Genomic DNA, 25485 nt, shown 5'->3' on the forward strand with positions numbered 1-25485 from the left:
ATAGACAAAATGCTCCCCTAGGTATGCGTTTTGCTGATATGTCCCCTGACTTCGCGCTGACATGGACGAGCTTTCGAGGGAAATAGCCCTGTCCGGTAAACATTCAAAAAATAAGCTCATTTCGGTAAATAATGATATAAAAGGGCTTTTTTTAGTAAATTGCCCAAAAAATTTAATATTACTAGTTAATTTAAAATCAATTTAACCAAAAAAAGTATTTAAAAAATTAAATATTAATATAAAGATAATTTCATTTTTCACTATTGTTATATAAATGTTTAATAAAATAAATAAAAATGTAATATCTACAATTTGAGCACAAGCTTAATGAAAGTTTACTTATAAAAACAATTTTACCTATAATTTAATATTTTTATTATTTTGTGTAAATATAATTTAAATATTAATTTTTTAATATTGTAAGGGTGATAAAATTGAGTAGAATATTATAAGAGCGAGTATTTGAAATACTAATAATTTATTTATTTTAATTTCACCAATTTTTTAATGTTTATTTTTAATATTTTTTAATATTTTATAGAAGACACTTGTCAATCCCTAACTTTATTTGTGGAATCTAAAAACTTCACTCACTTTGGAGTCGATATTTTCCGATATTATAATTAAGGTAAACTATAAACATAGTCACTTATGTTTATTTTAGATTACATTTTAGTCACTTATGTTTGAAATGTTACATTTTAGTCACTTATGTTATCGTTTTGTTACGAAGTAGTTACTCTGCAGTTAAGTTCCATCACCTCTCTAATGGCAATCGTGACAATCCAAATGGTTTTTAAAAGCCAATGTTCAATTGGAATAAGAATAGTTTTTCAGTCAAAACGGAAAATAAAACAAAAAGAAAGAGACAAACGATCTTTTTTTCCAATTTAAGGTGTAATTAATTTAAAATTTTTAATTAATTAAATTTATTTAATTAAAAATCTATTTAGTGTCAATTAGACATTCAAGTTGGTATTTAAAATTCATTTGGACTGTCATCAGGGGCGAAGATAGAATAATCTTTTAAGGGGCCGAATGAAATTTTAATTTTATATAGTCTATATCTTTATACTTATTAAAGGATTAAATTAAATTTTTATAATTTTAGAAGAGCAAAGTGTAATTTTATCTTTATTAATTTAAAATTTTAAAATTTTTTAAAGAGCTTACATAGTAATTTTTCATTTTAAGGGGGCCGGGGCCCTGCTAGTCTCCTGGATTCGCCTCTAACTACCCGTATGGTTGCCGTTTGAGAAATAACCGAACTTAACAACAGAGTAACTAAAAAATAACATTTCAAATAAAATATAATCTGAAACAAACAACCATTTATTTAGAATAAAATATAATTTATAAATTAAAAAAAATAAAATCCCGGTGGTGCTCAATTATGTTTGCAGAACTCTCGTAAAAACGGCGGAAAGAAAGTGTTCCTTCATTAGAAACTGTGAAACCAACGCTTTAATTCTACACCCCCACCCCCCCCCCTCCCCAACAAAAAAAAAAAAACCAATTTCTCTGTTAACTGGCTCTGATTTACCGAGTCATGATGAACAACCCATAAAACCTTTCTTTCATTTTGGTTTGAGTTCCCCTTGTTATAACCATATTTCCCTTCTTTTTTTTTAAATAAAAAAAAATAATTTGATGATGAAGAATAAAAGGGCAAGGACAAGCGTGGACAAGGCGGTGGTTGATGTTTGGCAACGTGAAGTCGGGGAACTCTCCACTAGGAATTTCGCTCACCGCCTTGCTGCTTCCGAGGTCTATCTCTTTCTTCTTCTCCTTCTTCTTATTGCTGCTTTTAATGGGGTTAGTGGTTATTCGTTTATGAACAGTGGGTAACTGTATTCATTGCCCTGATGCTGGTTGATTTTGTTAATTTATAACTCTCTTTGATCTGGGATTGCGAAATCAAATCATGAGGATTATTGATAGGTAAAGCAATGATAAAAGTTGTCTTCTTTTACAATGATTTTATCAGAAAAAATTTACCTTTTTCCTTCAAACTGAATGGTTAACTCAGAAATTCCAATGTCTGCAATTTTGTTTTTTAGCCCTTGTAATTATTGTTAGTCTAGTATGCTGTCATTTGATGTAATTGTTGTTGATCAGTGTTAGCTCCTTGTGTAAATTTGTGCCTTAATGTTTTGAACTAGTGGATATGCTCATTGGCTTGCTAATGTGGTGCATAATACAAGTGTGACAGACCAATGGGCAGAACATATCTGAAAGGTGGAAGTAACAAATTTAATATCCTTTACAAAGTTCCATCTTGCAGTAGGTTTTGATTAGTTAATTGTTGTTATGTGCCAGGATCTTGTGCTCCGGCTTGACATTTACAAGAAACTTGAAAAGCACCGAGGTTGTGTCAACACTGTGAGCTTTAATGCTGATGGTAACATTTTAGTCTCTGGTTCCGATGACAGGCGGGTTATACTATGGGATTGGGAAACTGGGAATGCCAAGCTTGTTTTCCAGTCGGGACATGTCAAGAACGTATTCCAAGCAAAATTCATGCCCTACACTGATGATCGCTGCTTGGTTACCTGTGCTGCAGATGGCCAGGTGAATTCTTATTTATGAGTACAACTTTTTTAAAAAAATTGGTAGGATCAGTTTTCAAGATGAAGCCTCTTTCAGATTGAGCACAAATATTAGTATCTTATTATATTATATAAATTCATCCACCGCTGATTGATTAAACAATTTTTTTCTGGAGCCAGGAGGTCAAAGTAGTTCTATTTCAAGACCTTGTTACACAGTATGAAAGACTTTTGTCATGCATATAGGATTATTTATTTATTTATATACTAAATTATGGCAACCCTTGAGTTGGTCTACAAAATCCTCAAATTCGAACGGTTTGGCTCACAGTAAGTCAAATCAATCTTTTCTCTCTTTTAATGTGATCAATTTAAAAGCTAACCTTTTTGAACATCTTTGTTTTCGATCTTTTCCTCTGTATGCAAAAGATATTATTAGTCTCTCAATATAATGAATTCTTTCAACGTTCTGCTATATTTCACACGGTGATAAGTAGCAAACTGTAAAAGTTCTGTTAAACTGTAAAATTTTTATCAACCTCCAGCATGAGCAGTGTTGCATCCATATATTTTCTGTCGAGTAGTTTTTTAAAATTGGACTTAGACGACTAAGAAGCTAACATGTAGCATGTGCTTAGGCAAAGACCTCTATAGAGTGAATTAAGGAGTTCTTAATCTAAATAAAAACGGTTTCTTAATTGTAGGTTCGACATGCTCAAATCTTGGAGCGCGATGTTGAAACTAGGCTGCTAGCCAAACATCAGGGGCAAGTTCATAAATTGGCCATTGAACCAGGAAGCCCTCATATATTTTACACTTGCGGTGAAGATGGATTAGTGCAGCATGTGAGTTATGTTTAATTGCAAGTACCTTTAAATTCATTTTAGTTGATAATTTACAAATATTTATGATTTATCGGATTGAAGCAAAATGGTTGGTCAGAGAAATTTTTTATTAATCATAAACGGCTGAATCGGGAAAATTTTTGAGTGAGTTCAATTCTGATATCAAGGTATTTGCAATTGATCCTTTTCTTATCATCTTATATTTCTTCCTACCTGTTTTTCTTATTAAATGGCTTTGGGCCATATAAATGCAGTCTTGGATAGGACAAATGCTAAAAAAATGTCATATCATAACCTCATAATCGGTCTTTAAAAGGAAGTATATTGATTTTTATATAGGCTGCTAGCAGACTACCGATCCTAATCCTAAAAGAATTAAGTCTCCTATTCTAAAGAAAATTCTTTACTCCTATTAGAAGACTAAATAAACTTGACTTAAAAACAAAGCCTAATAGGATAAAGAAAACTACACTAAGATACTAAACCCTGATATAAGTGTAAAAGACTAAATTGTATGAGATGTTACAATTAGCCCCATAAATACATCAAGGGTCTTATTTGCATTCTGCATCAAGAGCATAATCTCAAGTCTACATTCTTCTTCTGAATTTTTTATCTGGATTTTAATGTATCTGACTTATACAGCCTGTTACACATCACTTGCATTTCAGATTGACCTTAGAACTGCAGCAGCTACAGAGCTTTTTGCATGCCATGCAATTGGTGATAGCAGGGGTTTCATCCCAGTTATCCAGCTCAATGATATTGCAATTGATCCAATGAACCCAAATCTCTTTGCAGTTGTAGGATCAGATGAGTATGCTCGACTATATGATATTCGCAAATATAAGTGGGATGGCTCAACTGTTTTTGGTCAACCTACAGAGTATTTTTGCCCCCCTCATTTGATTGGTGATGACCAAGTTGGAATAACGGGCTTGGCCTTTTCAGATCAGAGTGAGCTTCTTGTCTCCTACAATGCTGAGTTCATCTATCTCTTTACACAGGATATGGGACTGGGACCCAATCCAGTTTCATCTTCTCCATTGTCTGGTAGTGATGCAAGTGAGATGGGCCCTGATCACTCAGTTATGTCAGCATCAGCTATGGAAAAAGCTGATGAAAAAGCTATTCCTCAAGTTTATAAGGGACATAGAAATTGTGAAACAGTGAAGGGTGTGAGCTTCTTTGGACCTAAATCCAAGTATGTGGTCAGTGGATCTGACTGTGGCCGAATATTTATTTGGAATAAGAAAGGTGGAGCTCTTGTTCGTGTTATGGAGGCAGATAAACATGTGGTCAACTGTACTGAGTCTCATCCTCATACCACAATTCTTGCTAGCAGTGGAATTGAGAAGGACATCAAGATATGGACTCCAATGGCTGCTGAGAAAGCTACTCTTCCAGCAAACATTGAACAGGTATGTCTTGTCTTCCTAATCTCTTACCAGGAAAAAAGAACTATAAAAAAAAAAAAGAAGAAACAACGCTAGTATTACTTTTCAGGTTATAAATAAGGTATTAGCTTTAGACATGAAATGCATTTTACTTGTCAACATGCTGCTTGACACAATAGGGCAAAACGGTAGAAACATCCCGCACCATTCTTCCTTATTGATTCTCTCTCTTCCAATAGAGACAATAACATATGATTTGGTTCAAGAAATAGGCGACAAAAGTGCCTATTACAATGTGGTTTTGGTACTTTAGCTCTTTAAACTAATAGTTGGAAGGAGGTTTCGTGATGTACTGAGCTAAGGTCCAATGGCTTTTAGTAATGTTTCCTTGTTTAGTTTTTGTTTGAGATAAATTTTTGTGTAATCTCTTTCAGTTCGCCCCTCTGGTCCAATATTCATGTACTCCTAGGAATTTTGCAAAAGGTAAGGAATCTGACATGTATTTTAGATGCCAAGGAATGTATTGGCTTCCTGTTGTTCATTGTGTATATTCTCACGGATTGGTTTGTAAAATGATAATATCAGTTCTACAAAAATGGCAGAAGTAGAGGAACTAATCTCTGTCATTACTCCTTTGCAGAAGGTTCCAAATCCAGCCTTCCTTTGGTTGCCCCTTGTTGAGAATGAAGATGATTATTATTTATTATTTGATGATGTTGATGTTACTGATGACGACAATGACGATGAGGTCCATGAGGATGAAGATGACAGTGATGACTATTTTCATGATGTTTATGATGATATTGATGCTGCTGCTGATGATGACAACGATGATGATGATGACAATGATAATGAAGATGATGACGACGACGATGATGATGGCAGTGAAGATATCGAGGGCGGTGATGATAGTGAGTGTTAAGGATGTTGATGATAGTTAATGACAATACTGTAAAAATTTCTTGGTAGTTATGATACATACTGCTGATAATTATGATGATTGTAATGTTGCTTTTTCTGTATGGGGTTCAAAGTTCGAACCAAAACATAGGGGCTGAATGTATGCAGAACTAAATGAAAAGACCCAATGTTGCCATTCTAGAACTTATATTGACGGTGATACTTGTGCAGATGATGGAAGGGATGCCTCTGGTCCACATGACTTGTTTAGTTGAATGATATGTTTAAAAATTGTACATAACACAAGGCTTTAACTTAAAACTGCATTCAATTGGAGCTTACAAATCTTTTAAGTCCACTGCTTTTATTATATATCTTACTTATTTCTCATTTCTTCTGTTGTTTATTTCAATTTGTTACTGAAATTATATACCATAGTTCATGTTACATGGATTTTATTGTTAGTGCCCTCAAACGAGAGTCCATGTATAATATATACTCGCATGGCTTGTTCTTTCATTTCTGAAGCTATAATGGTGTTCCTCATATATTTACATTTTTTAATAATAATCTATTGTTTGTGCCCTCAAATGACTTGATTTTTGTTGGTGTCATAAAATTTGATTTCAAGACCGAATTTTTTAAACTAAGCTGTACAAAATATTAAATAGAGATGTTTTTGGGGGTGAGAACGATATTAGGAAAGGAAATCATCAAGTAATTAAAGTCAATAAATTATTAAATATAGTATAGAGATTAAATTGTATAGTAGTTAAACTAGAGGACATTAGATGAGAGATTAAGTCCTTAAATGGAAATTAAACGAAGGACCTAAAAGTGATTAAAACACCACCAATTCATGTTAGTGGTTTAACATGATCAATGCTTATCCATTTCCATTATCTCATTCCTAAACAAATGCTAGCCATTGGATTAAAGATTAATTAGGATTAATTGTATATATACATACACAATAGTTGCAGAGAGTACGTCTAAAGAAAAGCTTCATTCATCTTCTCCCCCACCGTACAGGTAGAAAGAAATGTACGAAGAAGCTTTCTTTGAATTTATTTATTTATGAATTTTTAGCTTAAGTTGGTAGATATAAGTGGCCCATGTGTTAGACTTGAAAATAGTTTAGATTTAGTTAAATTACCAATCTTGGAGATTGGAAGGCACTGAGAAAAGTGATGACAACTTTGAAAATTTTGTATGCTCTTAAGGTACTTAGAGTATAGTAATAAAGTCGGATTTAGATTCAAACAGGAGGATTGAGAGATATGAGAAATAAGATATTAAATTTTAAAGGGTTGAATATAGGAAACTGTTTATAATGATTCCTATGTTTGATTGTGTAACTAATATTGTTTTTGTAAAATGTATTATCGCATTAGCTCAAGACAACGTTAGAATCTCGAAAGGAAAAGAAAAAGAGAAAGCAAACATTGATTGACTACTGTGGTTTGTGTTAGCATAATTTGTTTCCTTTCCATAAAATTATTAATTAGTTTAGCATGTGGAAACATTGGTGTTAAATATTGACATGAATGTGTTTTGTGCCTTATTGATTATGAACCTTAATAGTAAGTTATTGAGTATATACACGTGAACTTTGCCATTATATTATGTTTTAAGATGTGTTGAAATCATGATGAGAACCATATTGTGTTATATGATAATGAAAATGTCTTATTTCAGATATAGTTGGCATGCCATGAGATTTATTATGCCAGAGTCAACTTTAGCATTGGTCGCATCTTATTTCTTTAACACTAGATGTATCTTATTTAATAGTTCTCTGAAGCATTAGAGGTCTAAGAATGTATCACTACTCTAAATCCTAAGCGTACAAGTGTATATTGATGTGATGGTGGATTAATCTGTGTATCGGTTCTTAAGTCCGAAATCAATTAAAAAATGCTAATATGTAAAGGTGTTAATGATATACGAGATAAATGAGAAAGAAATGAAATGTGATTAAACTAAGGAAATGGACTCCGGCTCATTTAATATCTATGTTAACGAATACGAGATATGATTAATATGTGCAAGACCATGCACGATGCAAATTAAGAGCTTTGAAGGTCATATGACGCAATTATATGTCAATTCAAATTATGTTAGCACCATTGAGCTTTCAATGTTTAGCGTATGGATATATTTGTTTTCGTGCGTAAGTATCAAGTATATTTTAATTTGGTTGTGAAGTACAGCACCATCCAAAGATTGTTCCTTGGCTCAACTCAATGTTTGTAATGTTATTTTGAAGTTGAATTGCCATTGGCATGTACCAAATTCTTAGAGACCAAATGAGCCTTAGATATAGTTTTGGTTAGTATATGATGGTCATGCGATTTTTTATGTTTAGGACATTTATGTATACAATGGCATATGTTGAACTTTGGATGCTTGTTTAGTGGAAGTGTATGTTTGTGATGTATGCTAAGTTACCTACTTAACCATGTTATGGTATAATGAACTAGATGCAATGATTATATATATTTTAAATGTCTTCGTGTATGTTAACATCTTGTTTTTAGTTAGGCTTATGCTGAGAACCATTTTGCATGACTCATTGAACCAAATGGCATGTTTTAGGGGTTACATAGCAAATGATGTCACGAGCTCCAAATCCCAACATCGCAATTTCTTTTTCTCAACGCTGCAACATTACACTCTTCATATCATGATATTGTCAAACAGTCATTAACGCCATGACTTTTCTTATTTGAATGTTGCGACTTCACTTATTGTTATGATTAACCCATCAAAGGACCATTCAATGTTGAACATGTAGGAAGTGGATATTCAATTCTTTAATTTGGATTAATTTCATTTTAGGTCCTTTCATATTTTACATGGTTATGATTAAGTCCTTACTTCATTTAAATAACTTTATTGTAATATCTTATTTTATTGACATGTTTATATTTAAGTCATTTTTCTATTATTTATTTTAGTTTTAATTTTAACCTTTTATTTTTATTTTAAATTTAAGATAGCTTTAGTTCTAATTTTTGAATTTTAATTGTGATATTAATTTATTATATTTTAAGATAATTAGATTTTTAATTTTAATCCTTATTTTGGATTTTAAATTTAATGCTATTTCAATTTTTAATTTGAAAAATACTATCTTTGTAGTATAATTTCGTTAATTTAATAATATAGTTGACATATTTAATACTTTTTTTTAAATTATACCAAATGACTCATTTTCTATATTTTTTTATATATCTCAATTTATTTAAATTTCTTACCATTTTTAAAAATATATCATTATAATTTAACTGTTTAAAACATAATAGTTAAAACAAATAAATTCGGAATATTATAAACTTATCATAGTTGCACCTTAATTTATTAAGTATGCTACTTTTCCATTAATTTATTTATTAATTTTAATATTTAAATAATATATTTTTTATTTATCCTTAAAAATTATAGTTTAAAGTTGAAAATTCAAAAATAAAACATAATATAATATTTATCATAAAGGTAAATAATATTTAATTAAAACAAAGTTAAATAATATTTATCATAATATTTAAATTAAATTTTAAAAAATAAAAAATATTTTAAGCTTTATTTTTAAAATTAAAGATTATTTAAAGCTTTATTATAACAATTTTATCTTTCAAATTTCCTTCATTTTAATTAAATCATAAATTATATTCATAATTTTTTTAAAAAAATTAAATATTGTTTCATCAATAATTTTATTTAATATATTGTAATTTAAATAATAAATTTTTATAAAACACATGAGTAATCAGTACATCGCACAGGATAAAAACTAATTATATATAATTATTTCTTTATTTACTATCATTTAATTCATAAATTTTTAAATTTTAAAAAAAAATTATAATAAATTTTATTTTAATCTAAAAATTCAAAATTAAATAAATTAATTGTAAGTTAATCTAACATATTTTAATTAAAATAAAATAATAAAAATTATATATTTAAAGTTTTTTTATTTTTAAGTTTAAAAGACAACTTTGTTAATTTTAAAATTTTAGACAGGAAATTGAACTTATTGTTCACTTTTAATAGTACTACATTGATACCCCTACTTCAATAGGGGCATGTTATTGAATTTGAAATTGTATTTTATAATAAATTTGGGAAATTTTTAAAAAATACCAATAATATATAAACATAAAAAATATAAAAATAAATATAAAAATAAATAAATAAAAATAAATATATTAAAATCTACTGAAAGTTTATCAAATATATATAGTACATGAAATGCAATTATGATGAAAAAAATCATATAACAAATATAATTATTTGTGTATGCAATATGTGATAAAATGGTGTTGTATAAATAATAACGATAGGGGTTTGTGAAAATTAAATCGAATGAAATCAAAATTTTATGTATAATACTGCACAAAATCAAAATTCTATCTCTTATATTAAAATTTAGGTATGATAAATTATATGGATGATATTTAGTTGAATCAAGCTCTCTTAATCCTAACTAAACTTGGACGCAATTACTATTGTGTTTGTCAGTGTCGGCTGAAACATGACTCCCCATCCTCAAACTTTGGATGAAGGCAATCATCTGTTAAAAAAAAAGTACATAAATTTAGGTAGCAACAGATAATGAATTGATGAAGTTATCATCAACAAAGGCTATTTTTTTAAAGAAAGGAGGGAATAGTGGATATCCATTACCAATGTGATGGCGATGCACATAATACTAAACCCAGGAAATTGAAATGGTGCCTCTTCAGACAAGAACAATGCTGGATGAAGAGAAATTGGTCAATGAAAGCTATATTTAAGGGAACAAAATTAATGACCTTGTCTTAACACACACCTGTAAGAGGACTAAAAATTAATGGAGCTATGATGTTGGCCAAAGAACTTACGGCTGAGATGCATCCTTGACCTTTCCCCTGATATGTTATTAATGTCCAAATGAACTCAGAGGATTGAAATAGCAGTGAAGTGAAGAATCAATTTGCTACAACTTACCTGTTCTCCGGGGCCAAATTGTTTTGATGCGATACTACGTAACTGTTTACAATACATAATCAAACAAACATATACTCTTTAAGCTAATACAAAAAAACTAAAGCTGGCAGTGACATATACAAGTGAAGGACTTACAGATGGTGGTGCAAAGACCATCACAATAGACAATGTTGTTGCTGCATATGGAACCTGCAGTTAGATATCAGGTCATTTGAGCTTGAAAGGAGGTGTAAATACTGAGTCTAGTAGTATAAAAGAATACTGAAACCATCAATTTCGGTGAAAAATGTTACCCAAGCTGACCAGGCTACGCTGTAAAGAATGGCCTGCATGCACACCAAGTGAAAATTCATTAGTAGACCATCTTTTACTTGTACTCCAGTGTGAGCGTCAAATGTGGATATGTATCCGATTAGGTATATTCAATTTTGGAGGATTATATCGTAATACCCAATGTCAACAAAAATGTAGAGTTTGAGCAACACTGGTTTTCCAAACACATCAAATCACAATAACATCATCAGCTTACAAGGATACGCGAATAAAGGTTGAACAAGGTGAGTATACAACTCTTACATTTATACAAGTGACTAAGAGTCCTACTGAAAGCAACCTTCTATCTCCTATTGAAGATACCAGTCGGGGCATGAGGAACAACTGCAAATTCAGAAGCATATGAGAAAATGATTCATTAACAACAATATTATAATACCATGTACATTTACCTGAGAAATGGTTGATGCAATTCCATCAATTAGCATCAGATCAGCAAACTGATTCTTGTTAAAGTGGAAACGAGCCTTTAAATAGTACTGTACGGTAGAAAATTTTATCAGACAGCTGTAATTGTAAGAGTCTTAAATTGTTTGAACATGATATGGCGAAGGTCATAGTTACACACTTGAAAAGGAAGTCATACATACCATTGAAGAAGATATCATCCCACCCTCCGCAAGACTAGCGAAGAATGCTGCAACTGCAGCTTGGGAAAATGATGGACTGAAATTACAACTTTATTAGCCATTTCATACAATATACACCATCAAAATATGAATCACAAGTATTACCTGCTCTTTAGCAAGCAAATAACATCCCCCAGTGATGGAATTTTCTTGAATACTGGCATCTTTCCAGGTGCATTTCCATCCTTTTGAATGATATCTTCCCCTTCTTTCAACATTGGTTGTATCATACTATCAACTTGATCAGGTCTACTTTCCTCAAGGAATATTCTCATGTACACTAGAGCAAGCGTTGATACAAATGTAGCAACCTGAAAGGATTGAAAAAGAGAAAAAAAAACAAATGTAAAAAAAGATTGAGATGCAACAATGAGCAAGGTAGCGTGTAAGAGGTTGTAAAGATGTTGAAGGAAGAACCTGAAATGTTGAAGCAGTGGAAAGGAAACGAGCTGCTAAGGTTGCGCACACAAATGCACCAGAGCTTACTCCTGACAGAATTCCAAATGCAGATGCTCGTTCGCTATCTGATATATTGTCTGCCTACAAACAAAAGATACCACAACTTCAGCATCAATTAAAAGTTTAAATCTATTAATCTCCAAAGGTAATGCTAAAATTATGTCAAGTAGACTTAAAGCTGAATATGTGATATGTGTTCTCATACTACATATCAATGACAGGAGAGAGATAAAAGAAGTAACAATGAGGGTTGAAGGTTACCAAATAAGAAAGAGATAGGCAGTTGATGCTGCCTTCAGAGACCATGGCAGTCAGAGTCCTGACTGCATAATAGGCGTAATAGTAATTGGTTGTTCTGCTGCATGCCAATACAGCTGCAAAAAAGCATCTGTCAAATCAACTTAATTTCCATGTTAAAGAGCAGGTAATTAGAACCTAAAATCAAAACTTTTCAACAATAAGCCAATTAGATGCAAAGAAGGAAGGAACAGAAATGAAAAGAAGCTTTGGAAGCATACCAAGGGGGATAATTGATAATGTCATAGGCAATGTGAGTAGTGCTTTTCTCCCATACTCATCCGATAGATTTCCTATAAGTGGAATCATCAATGCCGTCCCTACTCCTATCATCTGCATCATTATCCATTTAAGTAAATCAATGCCACCGACCAATTAATTAATTCAATTGTATTTTACTGAGGTTGGAAATGGATGATAATGTGTGGGATTTTTTAATACATCCCAAAGCTTATATTATTTTCAATTTCTATCATATAAATTTTTAAGTATTTAAATTTTCTTCTAATTTTTAAATTCATATCGGTTCAAATCCGTAATTGAATTTGGTTTATGTCGCATATTTATATCATTTTCTTTACATCCTTGAAATAAGATGACATGGAAATTGATATATAATAAACAACATACAATATATTTAATTCGTAATTAAATATTATTTAGGATGGAAACTAATTTTGGTATAAATTAAAAAATAAGTATATACCAAAATTTTTTTAAGACAATACAAATTCTTTTTAATGATTTACCAAAACATTTGAGGATTTTAAAAAAACAATTAAGTAGCTATCAAAAATTTTAAGATTATATCAAAATTTCTAAAATTTACTCATATTTCTAAGGCTTTACCACAATTTTTAAAGATTTCTTGATATCTTAGACTCGATAAACCCAAATGTTGAGTTTCTCAAATCTAAATAGAAATTTAAATCAATAGAAATTTTGCTATGTACTAAATTTTAAATTTATACCAAAAATTAGCTTCAAGTCCTAAATAATATTTAATTGTGAATTAAATATATTTATTTTGTTTTTTAAATCTTAATTTTTATGTCATCTTATTTTTACTTTTACGGTGTTAAGATGAATCTATTATCAATTTGGACACAAAAGGAACTTGAATACTAATTTAAAAATATGGAACAAAATTCAAATATTTAAAAATATATTTTTATTTTTATTTTTATTTTTCCGTTAACAAACGGGAGATTATATAGGAAGTTCAGCTTTAGCGCGTAGAATTTCGGTTGTAACCTTTTAATATAATGATTTATTTATTTTATCTCTTAATTTTTTTTAAACTTTTAAATTTATATTTTTATCAAATCAATCTAAAATAAATGAAAAATTAATATTTTTTTAACTTTGTTGATGTTGCATATACACGAATTGTCATGCGAATGACACGCCAATATTTAATTAATTTTTTAAAAATTATAAAAAATTTAATTAATTATTGATGTGTCATCTACATAGCAATCCATATGTATGCCACGTCGTAAAGTTAACAAATGTTAATTTTTTCATCTATTTTGATATGTTTTGACAAAAAAACAAATTTAAAAAATTTAAAAGAAAACAAAAAAATTTTAAATTTATGACTAAAATGACTTCTTTAATAAAGTTAGAGGGCCAAAATAATAGTTATGCCTAATTTTTTTGGCACCGTCTTACGAACTCTGCAGCCATGAAACTTCGTTTGAAAAAGTTAAAAAGTGCAAGGGACAAAGATGACTGTGTTTGTCGGCACTGCATAGGAAGTTGCTTCCCTCTCATAGTTAGGTTTTGCCTTCTTTCCTAAACGTCACTATGTCACGCCATTGCGATGCATGCCTTCTACATTTTGAATTAGGTTAAAATTGTCATCAGTCATGTATTTTTTTTTAAATTTTAAATTTTAAATTTTTTATATTTTAAAATTTAGGTTGACTTGATAATTTAATTAAATTTTTTTATTAAATTATTGGTGTGATATTTTAAAATAAAAAATACTCCTTTAATAGTGATATAATTAAAAATAATAATATATAATAATAAAAATAAATTTAATATAATAATTTTAACAAATATTAACAATTAACCTAAAATTTTAAAATCTAAAAAATAAAGAATTGAAGTAGTAAAAATAAAAAGTAGAGCTAATTATCCAAACCCATCCCATGCATTGCTTGGAAGGGACAACTTTAGCATTAAATTCCATGAAAATATCACTCAAGAAAAGGCACCCTACATTACCACCACTTAGGTAATTAAGGTAGTGATCATATAGTCAACTAAAGAAAAAGGTTCCTAGGTGTACAATTTCCCTACCTTGTCATAAATTAACTTTGAAGATATTGAAATTTCAATTTTAGTTTCACCAACTAAGGTCAAACAAATGTATGTATAATTTCCTTTTATATTTATACCTTATCTTATTTTTTCCTTTAAAATTTAGTTATTTAAAAAATTGCTAATATATTTTAAAAAGAAAAAGAAAAAGCTAACATTGTAACTTGTGTATTCGGGGTTCACCAAATATATTTTTATATTTAATTAAAATTAAAGACTTTCATGAATAATAAAAGAATAAAGACTTGTTTTTCTATTTTTATTTTTTAAGGTATCTAACGAAACGAGTCCAATAATTAATTCTCCGTATTTTGTAGGCACATTAAGAGGATAGGTGTTGGTCATAAATTTTAAAACTCCTCCATACTCAGAATGAGAATCGAACTCTCGTCCACTAATTAAAGTAGGAAAGATCCTTACTATCCCCTTGATTTAGTTACTACTAATTTAAAAGCTTTGTTTATATGTATTAACCTATTACATAGTGGGTTAATGTATATTAATTACTAGATTTTCCATTTCCAATTTATCAATCTTTTGAAAATAATAGTAGATGAAAAATGAGATATGCAAGCAAAGACTTTTTTCCTCATTTAAACTTTTAAAATCATTATTAGAATTTGATAATATTCACAACATAGGTGTTTTAATATATATATTTATATACTTTGTACCAAATATAATGTATATAAAATAAATATGTCATTTGAAATTTTTATCTAATATTTTTATTAAAAAATCTATCTTAAAAAAAAGCCTTCCAACTTTATTTTAATATATTTCATACATTTATATTTTAATATATACAAGTTATTATCTCCAATAGTTGTATATATTAATATTGTTGTTAATTGAGTTGTTGTCACAAGTCAACTCGACGCTAACTCATAATTGTTGATAAAATAATGATAATTGATAAATAATTGCAGTACATTTAATATTGTTTATTTGATGTATTTATGTGTTTAAATTTTGTTTTACTCACAATTTAATCTATTTTTTTATTTTAATATCATACATATTTCATGTGTTATTATGATTAATTAGTTTCAAACATTAAGTTTCATTATATATTGTATGTTATTTTTAAACACACATCTATGTTTTAAATCCTTGGTTTCCACACGCGTATGCTTGTGATAGGAATTTTAGTATTAATAAGGTTCGAACCTTATGTTTCATTATTTATTATATGTTATTTTTAAACACATTTAAATTTAAAATTTTTTATTTCCACATGAATATACATATATATGACGGAATTTCTAGTAGATAAAAGGGTTTTGTTTCAATACCCACAGTTTAGTATTTTAAAAAAAAATTAAAAGAGGAAGTTACCTAGTAAATATGTAATATAGTGTAGTAATGGATGCTTGCAAAAGTGGATGATTTTTCTACAAACGAAATACTAAAAAAAAAAAAAAAAGGTTTGAAGATTTTGATTTTGAAGGAACATGTTGTGGCTTTGCAGGGATTCCAATACCAAAACCAAACCAACAAAGCTAGTGGTGGGATTGTGTTAAGAACATAGGACCATGAACCTGTTATTATTATTTTCCTATACAAGCTTTTAGGGGTTGCAATTTTGTTAAGAAGAAGAAGAAGAAGAAGAAGAAGAGAACGTACAGCTTGTTGGAAAGCAGATAGGTAAATGGCGAGGGAGCATTCATCGGTAGCAGGGCAAAGTGCGAACATGGTAACATCCGTGATGCCCGGTATCACTATGAAGTTTCCCATTCCTGACAGGAATACCGTCACCATTAAATGTCTTAACCCCCTTACCTTCTTCTCCATCTCTCTTATTTTTCCTCTCCAATCACTATTACTATCGACTCTCCATAACCCACTTTCCCTATCATAAACTGTTTGTAAATAAGAAGGAGAATCAGCTTAATTTCTCACTAGATTTTCCTTTTTCTGAGGAGGACAAATGAATAAAAGGAAAGGACACCTCGTGATGCTTCCTCTCTAATTAAACTACCTTCTTTCATCTCCCTTTTATTATTGTACTTATAGAGTAATATTAAAATGATGTTTATACGAACCAAAATAAGAGGATGGACACATGCACAAGCCCTAAGACCGAAAGCTCATTTCAGTTTACTTTTTACATTTTTATTTATTTTATTTTTTACTATTTTGGTCAAACTAAATTTCTTGATTTTCTAAATTTTCTTAGCCTTTAGAATCAAATAAAAACTATGCATGACAACCTTGAGAGATACTGAATCAGTTTGCTTTATGTTCTTCTCCAAACATCCTCTATTCTTTCAAATTGTTTCCTTCTTCCTTATTCCCTATTTTCTTACTAGTTAATACAACTACTTATTGAATCTTGGGGAGCACATAAATATTTGAAATATTTTTAAAGACAATGATATTCACGCTTCAAAAACCAATTCTAAATTTCTAAAATTTTAATTTCTAACTTATTGAATTTATATTTAGTGTTCATGATTACTCTTTATAACAATGTTATTTTTAAAATTTGTAATTATTTTTTTTTATGTGATAAAAAAGGGTAAAGGTAGCTGCGCACCTTCTAATTCTTGTTACTTTTTTTTTCATCTAATTTTTGTCCTTTGGGGTTTCCAATTCTAGACCAATATTTAATGGGGGATGGTTATGTTTGGATTTACTGTAATTTAATATGTTTCGTCTGCCATTTATATTTCTCTGAATTTGTAGCTTTGAGTAAATTAAATGTGCCGAAAGTGATGCTATACCTTTTCGGGTATGAATATTTGATTTCACTTCAAATGGTCTTGGAAATTGACCAACAAATGTAAAATTAGACTCCATTCTGGGTTGCTTATCTAGAAACATAATAATTTAATTTCAGATGAATTGGGAATAAATTATATTATAATGGTACTAAAATTTTAGGGTAAATTATATTATTAATCACTTCATTATTAGTGTGTCTCTTTTGTTCACTAAATTATAGAAATTTTCAATTTCATCATTATTATTTTAGATCTTTTTTTGTTTTAATCGCTCTTCATTAAAGGGGTAATGGAGTCATGGCTTTTTTCTAACTAGTATAATAACACATTTGGTCCTCAATACTTACACATTCTATCAATTTGATTATAATTCTAAATAATTCAATAAATTTAACCCTCCATATTTATAAATTCTATCAGTTTAATCCTCAAATACATAGAATTAAATATAAATATAATTAAATGATTATAAGATATTATGAAAAAGTACAAAATATAATATTATATATATACTGAGGAAATATAATATTATTTATAGCAAGTTTAGAGTTTTATTTGCTCAAAATTTAAATTTTTATTACTATTTTAGATTTATATCTAGTTTAGGTCAAAGTAATTGTTTTTCAATTCCACTCTCCCAACCTGGTTTTTTTTTCTTTTTTTCTTTTTTCTTTTTTTGTAGGCTTTTAGCCAATTATATATTTGCCTATACAACTTCAAAGGTTTTTCTTTTATCAAAATAATATAAAAAATTAATTACAAAAATGAGATAAGTTGTAGATTAATTACAGAAATAGGATATCTTTTGCATTTAAATTGGATGCCACCAATGTGTCAAGCGGCACCAACTATAAAAAAATATTTTAATAATAAATAATATTTTAATGAAAAAGGGGTGAAGCCAAATTGTCAGGCGACACCTCTTTTTCCCCTCATCACTTTTAGATTTTTTTTTAAATTGAGGTGGTTGTGGTATAATTTTGAATTTCATACTTTTATTTTATGAAAATTAAAAGTTAGTTTATCTGTTGTAATTTGATATGCAAATTAAGCTCTCCATTACAGTAGAGGAACTTAATTTCAAGCAATTTCGGTGTCTTTTCTTTACTTTTGTCGATTTTTAGCTTATGTTATTAATAAATAGTTTTTTATTAGTTTTATGTCATTTTGAGACCAAAATTGGCCAAATGGTATCATGGGAAACCTAACGACGTGATTGAGGTGGAGTAGGAAGTCGATAATAGCCCAAACTGAAAGAAATCGTAGTGTGAGCATTGCAACACTAAGGCCATGGGAGTCACACTACAAGAAAATAGACTTTTAGCAGTGTTTTTTTAGCCTTTAGCGACGCTTTTGAAAATGTCGTAAAAAACGCTGTTATAGGTAACGCCGCAAAAATTAGTGGCGTTTATTTAAAAAAACGTCGCTAAAAGCCATGACTTTTAGCAGAGTTTGTAAAAAAGCGCGGCTAAAAGTCATGGCTTTTAGTGGCATTTGCTGGGAAAGCGCCGCTAAAAGTCATGGCTTTTAGCGACATTTGCAAAAAAAGCCGCTAAAAGCCATGACTTTTAGCGGCGTTTTTCCCACAAACGCCACTAATTTTGGCAGATTTGGAATGCATTTTTTTCACCAATATCCAGCCCTTCATGCATTAAATCCAACCAAATACAACAAATATAGCATAAAATGCAGCCAAAAACAGCAAATTTAGCATTAAAAATACAACCAAAAACATTAATTCTAAATGATACTTTAAATTTAACGAAAGATATATGATGTAATTAATAAATAAAGTATAGTTTAAAATATTCTTACAATAATGTTAAACGTGACAAAGTTAAAAACATTCTTACAGCGAGAAAACTAATGTCTAAGATGGTGGCTTTTGCGACTGCTGAAACATCTGCATCATCCGCTGAAGCTATAGCTGGAGGTCATCGTACTTTTTGCTCTGCTTTGCTGCCATTGCTGCTGCCCCTACCTTCCTCACTGCTGCAGCTGCCTCCCTCTCTGCTGCCTCTGCTCTAAGTTGTTACTAGAGTTCTTTATATTTTCATTGAACCTCGACAATTTACTGAACCGTGTTCACTTGCATCTGAGCTATCTGGTCTCTTAAACTCTGAACTTCAGCTTGAGCTTGACTTCCGGAAGGCGTGTACTGCTGGGAGCCGGATCCAAAATATTGGGTTGGGGTAACACCAGATCCTTGAAATCGAACCCGACCGTACCTTTCAAGACCCAAAACTTCAGTGATAATTCTGTTATCAATGTTCTCAAGATTAATAGAACTATCAGTCGAAGCAATCGCTTCATATTTCGCCTTCTTCTCCTTATTTTCTCCTAAAAAATCAATTAAAGAGTTAGAAACGAAATATATAATAAAAAAGAATGCAACATAACTTAACATTATTTAAAACTACTAATGATGAATTGAATTAAACAATTATAATTAAACATTATAAATATTTAGAATAAATTAAATATTATTAAGTAAATATACCATAATTTCTCCAGCTTCGGATGTCATAGGAGATCCGATCCATCTTTCTTCCTATGCGTAATCTCAAAAAGCTGAAGGCGTCCAACTTTTTGTCCAGATTTTACTTCCTACAATATATAGTAAAAATATTATTTAATAGTAGAAAGTTATTAATATTTGAAAGAATTAATAAATTCATAATACCTCGGCCTCAGTTACAGAAGCAAAACTTCTTGACCCTGCCGTGTGCGTGAATTTTTTTTTGCCTGCTGCTTGTTCCAACTCGCTCACGGTCCTACATAATGAAATTATTATTACGTATATAGTAAACACTATATATAAGAGTTTGGAAATACGTAATACCTCTCCTTTCTTTGAATTCTAGAATCTAATCGCATCTTCCCATTGGTACCTCAGCATTCCCAGCGGGACATTTCTCAATTTTTCCTCGAGGCTTATGTCTTTCTTAAAATATTATTTTTTTAAAGTGATTTTATTGTCTCGCCATTTTTTACCCAATGCCTTCTTGGTATAATCATCGGAGACCTCTAAAGCAAATCTCTCCTAAAAAACACAAGTTTAGAACGTAAATATAAATGAAACTTAAACCAAAGTATTATAAATTACATTCACATTTTGTTACCTTAATATTAGCGAGAGCCTGATTTTTGTTGCTATCAAGCATGTAATGCCATGATTCGTAGTTGATGGGCAACATATTGGCATTTCGTGCTAAAATGCCCAAATAGCTTGCTAAAAGTCGAGCTTCAGATCTAATAGGCTGACCATGAGTATTTCTACTTACTTTGACATGCTCCACAGGAACTAAATCGTATAAATCTCTAAGCAGCATACGTCCTCGAACTCTGCGTGTCCCACCACTTTCAGCTAAAAAATGATATACTATTATTATAATAAAATTGACAAATAAATCAATAACAAAAGTCAACACATGTAAAATGAACTTAACATTACTTTGAAATTCTTCAGGCTCGTCAAGTGTCTCCGGCACATTCGAAGATCCAACAACTGTCTGCTGTTCATTATTTGCTTCTTCCGAATTTGGAGTATTCTGGACAATACTTAAATCTCATAATCTTCTTCTACGCATTTTTCCTGCAATACACATAAAATAGTTAAAGTTTTAGTAACAAATTACAACAATAATAGTACATATAAAATAGTTAAAATTATATAACATGACCAAGATTAAAATTATAATATTATATATAATTAAAAAATCGTAAAATCTTACTACATCATTATTCGTAAATATCTCCATCCACATCATGTCGAACCCATTGATGTTTTGTACTAGTACTAGAGATATTTTCATCTAAGTTTTGTTCTGGAAAAGGTAATGTTTCTGATCTTTCGACGATGTCATCTCTACTTCCATTACCCATATCAAACAAGTCTCTAAGGGTGTTCTGGAGTACAACATACCAACCCTCATCAGTTGGATCTTTCAAATAAAAAACTTGTTTCACTTGAGAGGAAAATACATATGGCTCGTCCATCAATTGTTGTCCAGTATGAATCAAGCAAGAGAAATTCACCATTGTAAAACCAAATTGATCTTTTTTAATTCCTCGAGCAATATTAACATCAGCCCAATCACATCGAAATAAGATAACTTTCCATCTGCCATAGTAATCCAACTCAACAATATCGGTACGAAGTCCGTAATACTCCACATTACCCTCAACCGGATTATTGTCCCTAGTACTAGCATAACTTGCAATTGAAGAATTAACAACAACTCCACAATTTTGAGTTCTTCTCATTCTCTCGCGATACTTTGTATGAAATCTGTATCCATTGATGAGGAAGGCACTATATCTTTTTATTACTCTGTTCAGACCTTAAAAAAGCCATTTAACTTCGTCATTGACGTCCTTCCCACTCCAAACCTATTGAATCGAAAGTAAATTGAATAATTATAAATGTATTATGTAAAAACATTCTTATTTGATTAACTAAATTTCACGATTATATGTAACTTATTAACTTTAGTTACATACCATTTGGCTTAACCATTCATGAAAATATTCTGTGAATAACTTATTAATATCTCGATGTTTTAATCTTCGAGAGCGTACACGAGATCTCAAAATTTGTTTGTACTCACTATGTTAAAAACAAGTTTAATTGATTAGAAGATAAACAAATCAAAATAACGAATATGTAAGGAAATTTTATAACTTACTTACGTAATGGTTCAATTGAATCATGGTGAAAAAGTACATATCGATGTGCTTGTATCCACGATATATCATCTAATTCTGCAATTTCAACTTTGCCGATTGGTTCTCCATAACTTTGGAATAAATAAGTTTCGGCCAAGTTATGATCATTGAGCCTAGCATTTCTACTTAGTCTATTCAATCGTGTTTCAGCATCTTCTAAATATCTAGAACAGAAGGTCACGCACTCCTCTGCCAAGTAGCCTTCAGCAATTGAACCTTCTGGATAATGCTTATTGTGACAATATGACTTCAATTTGCTTAGGAACCTAAACACGATATACAATATTTATCAAAAGCTGTAACTAAATGTATAGAGGTGAATGAATGAATACTTGAGAAATAAATTAGCACCTTTCTATAGGATACATCCATCGATAAAAAACCGGTCCACCAAGTATTGCTTCGTGAGGGAGATGGATTACCAAGTGCACCATAATAGTGAAGAAGGAAGGTGGAAAGATCTTCTCCAAATTGCATAAAGTCAAAGACGCTCTATCCTGTACTTTCTCAAGTTCTTCAACATCCAAAACTTTGCCACAAATAGCTTTCATTATATTGGATAGTTCAATTATACAGGACGTTACATTTTTTGACATACAGCACCGTAAAGAAACTGAGAGTAAATCTTGCATCAAGATGTGGTGATCATGTGATTTTAATGAATATAATCTTCGATATTTGAGACTCACACATTGAAATATATTTGACGCATACGCATCTGAGACTTTTATATCCTTCAACACCATGCAGAACACTTCTTTCTCTTCCTTTGACATTGAAAAAATAGAAGGCGGCAACCGATATTTCCCATTCAGAAGTACTTGAGGATGAAGATCACGCCGGATTCTCATGTCAACTAAATCAAGTCGGCTTTGAAGATTTTCTTTTGATTTTCCATCGACATTCAAAATTGTCCCAATTATGTTTTCGCAGACATTCTTCTCAATATGCATGACATCAAGATTGTGGCGTAAAATGTTGTGCTCCCAATAAGGCAACTAAAAAAAAATAATCCTTTTTTTTCCACAAGTCCGCCTCATTAGGATCATCCTCTCGATCGGATTCATCATCAGATTCATCCTTTGATCTTCTTTTTGTTTACGTGTTAGGTGGTTGATTCATCTTCCCATAACTAAAATTGATATCTTTTAACATAAACAAGATTTCAGATCTAATGGTTTGCTCAGGAGCTCCTTTGTACTCTTCAGTACCGTCAAATAGAGTCCTCTGAAATCTAAATTTATGATTTCCATCTAACCACCGACGATGGCCCATGTAAGAGAACTTCTTCCCATTGTACAACCACTTTGAACAAGTTTGTGCAGCACAACAAGGACAAGCATAACGTCCTTTAGTACTCCAACCTGACAAATTAGCATAAGCCGAGAAATCATTAATTGTCCACAACAAAGCTGCACGTAAATTAAAGGTCTCCTTTCTCAATACATCATATGTCTCAACACCCGACCATAATTGTTTTAACTTTTCAATAAGTGGCTGCAAATAGATGTCAATATCATTTCCGAGACCATTCTCTCCAAGGATAATCATTGATAAAATAAATGAAGATTGCTTCATGCAAATCCATGGAGGCAAATTGTAAGGAATAAGCACTACAGGGCAAGTACTGTACGAAGTACTCATGATTTTAAATGGATTAAAGTTGTCAGCTGCTAGCCCAAGCATCACATTCCGAGGATCGCTTGCAAAGCTTGGAAATTTACTGTCAAATGATTTCCAAGCTAAAGAATCCGCAGGTTGCTCACCATGATTGTGCATATTAAATGCATCCCGCAACATACCTTCCATGTCATCTTGTCTAACATAATCATGGTAAGTAGTATCAGGATAAGTCGGATTAATCGTTGAAGAAGTTCCACTAGATGTACACTCTCCATGGAAAATCCATTTTTTATACCCCCGAATAAAGCCATCAACAATTAGATGTTCGTAGACAATTTCACGATAATGCCAATTGATGTTGCCACACTTCTTACACGGGCAAAGAATCATATTCTCTTGGCTTGCATTTTGAAATGCAAAATTTAGAAAAGTTTGTACTCCATTTCGATAGGTGTTGCTTACCCTTGACAATTTCATCCAACTCCTATCCATTTCGTAGTTCTTGAAATCTAAAGTTTACAATAAATTATACGGGTAAATTTTTTATTTATAAGTATAATTAAGTTATGTAAGTAAAGATATGATATATATTTATGTATTATGTAAGTTATGTAAATTATGTAAGTTGTTTATCTTATGTAAATTATGTAAGATATAATATATATTTATGTATTATGTAAGTTATATTGGTTAGTTTTTGGTACAGGGACTAAATTGTAAAAATTAAACGAAATTGAATAAACTTTGAAACTTAGAATTGACATCTCTTAGGGAACATATATATAACAACCCATTTTCAGTAAAATCGAAACAGTAGTTTCGGGACCACAAATTCGAATCCAAAAGAAAATTTATTTTATTATTATTTTATAGCCTATGGTAGGATAGGAATATCATATGAAAATTTTGTTAAGAAAATTTACCAATTACGTGTCTAATTTGTTAAAAAGGACTAAATTGAAAAATGTGCAAAACTTGCTAATTGTGATAGTTAAGTGATTAAATAGCTTAACTAATAAATAGGGGAGGACTTAAGGTATAAATATGCCTAAATTAAGTGGATGAGGCGGCATAACCTGAGAAATTAATAAAATAAAAACTTACAATTTTGCCAAATTAAAATGAAACAAATGGAAATTAAAGGTTTCTAGACAATTTTATTATCATTTTCAGTTCTAAAAATAGACATTGAAGAGGGTTTAAGCTAGTTCTTCAATTTTTTCTTCATGTGAGTCAAATCTTTACCCGTTTCTTGAAATTTTTATGTTTTTGAGATTGTTACAATTAGGTCCAATTAACCTTTACTTTAGTTTTTTTATTTTATTGAAAATTTTGGAAGTTTTCATTGATGATTTTATATGATTTTAGTTATTAGATGATGAATTTGATATGTTGATGGGTATTTAAAAGTATTTTGTTAAAGAATTTTTGATGAAATCATGTTTTAGGGATTAAATTGAAAAGATGTTGAATTCATGGAAAATTCTAAATTTTATGGAATTCATGGGCTGCTATTGATATATATGAAAATTTTCTAGGCTTGGAATAAGGATTAAATTACATGAATTTCATTTTCCGAGCCTAGGGACGAAATCATAATTAATTAAAAGTATAGGGGCAAAAATGGTAATTTTCCCAAAGATGTGTATTGGATTGAATTGAGATGAATTGTA

The 25485-nt window shown here is 30.3% G+C and overlaps 2 protein-coding genes across 3 annotated transcripts; one reads left to right on the forward strand and one right to left on the reverse strand.

The window, feature by feature from the left end:
- The first annotated feature begins 1386 nt into the window (after positions 1-1386).
- On the forward strand, positions 1387-5921 carry LOC107932393 (DDB1- and CUL4-associated factor 8). 2 transcript variants are annotated; one of them, XM_016864367.2, is made up of 5 exons: positions 1387-1767; positions 2320-2571; positions 3254-3394; positions 4066-4815; positions 5432-5921. In XM_016864367.2, exons 1-5 carry the CDS (start codon positions 1651-1653, stop codon positions 5711-5713), a joined length of 1542 nt encoding a protein of 513 aa, XP_016719856.1. In that variant the 5' UTR covers positions 1387-1650; the 3' UTR covers positions 5714-5921. The 2 variants fall into 2 exon arrangements, with proteins under 2 accessions (XP_016719856.1, XP_016719865.1); XM_016864376.2 differs by having other exon boundaries at positions 1391-1767; positions 5435-5921.
- Positions 5922-9887: 3966 nt separating this feature from the next.
- LOC107932405 (uncharacterized) lies at positions 9888-16726 on the reverse strand. Its single transcript, XM_041082568.1, has 14 exons — positions 16362-16726; positions 12626-12737; positions 12369-12481; positions 12066-12188; positions 11754-11959; positions 11610-11685; positions 11412-11498; positions 11263-11343; positions 10980-11012; positions 10822-10875; positions 10687-10728; positions 10529-10607; positions 10384-10454; positions 9888-10270 (listed from the first exon to the last, which is right to left on the reverse strand). The coding sequence occupies exons 1-14, from the start codon at positions 16527-16529 to the stop codon at positions 10184-10186; spliced, it is 1332 nt and encodes a 443-aa protein (XP_040938502.1). The 5' UTR covers positions 16530-16726; the 3' UTR covers positions 9888-10183.
- Positions 16727-25485: the final 8759 nt, after the last annotated feature.

This window comes from Gossypium hirsutum, chromosome A12, assembly GCF_007990345.1.
Source record: "Gossypium hirsutum isolate 1008001.06 chromosome A12, Gossypium_hirsutum_v2.1, whole genome shotgun sequence".
Classification (NCBI taxonomy): Eukaryota; Viridiplantae; Streptophyta; class Magnoliopsida; order Malvales; family Malvaceae; genus Gossypium; species Gossypium hirsutum.

Coding starts and splice junctions, on each gene's coding strand:
- LOC107932405 (XM_041082568.1), bottom strand. CDS start 16,529: ATGGAGAAGAAGGTAAGGGGGTTAAGACATTTAATGGTGACGGTATTC. Junction 12,482..12,625: donor ATTATCAATTATCCCCCTTG/GTATGCTTCCAA, acceptor GCTTTTTTGCAG/CTGTATTGGCATGCAGCAGA. Junction 11,960..12,065: donor CCACTGCTTCAACATTTCAG/GTTCTTCCTTCA, acceptor CAATCCTTTCAG/GTTGCTACATTTGTATCAAC.
- LOC107932393 (XM_016864367.2), top strand. CDS start 1,651: ATGATGAAGAATAAAAGGGCAAGGACAAGCGTGGACAAGGCGGTGGTT. Junction 3,395..4,065: donor AAGATGGATTAGTGCAGCAT/GTGAGTTATGTT, acceptor CTTGCATTTCAG/ATTGACCTTAGAACTGCAGC. Junction 4,816..5,431: donor TTCCAGCAAACATTGAACAG/GTATGTCTTGTC, acceptor ACTCCTTTGCAG/AAGGTTCCAAATCCAGCCTT.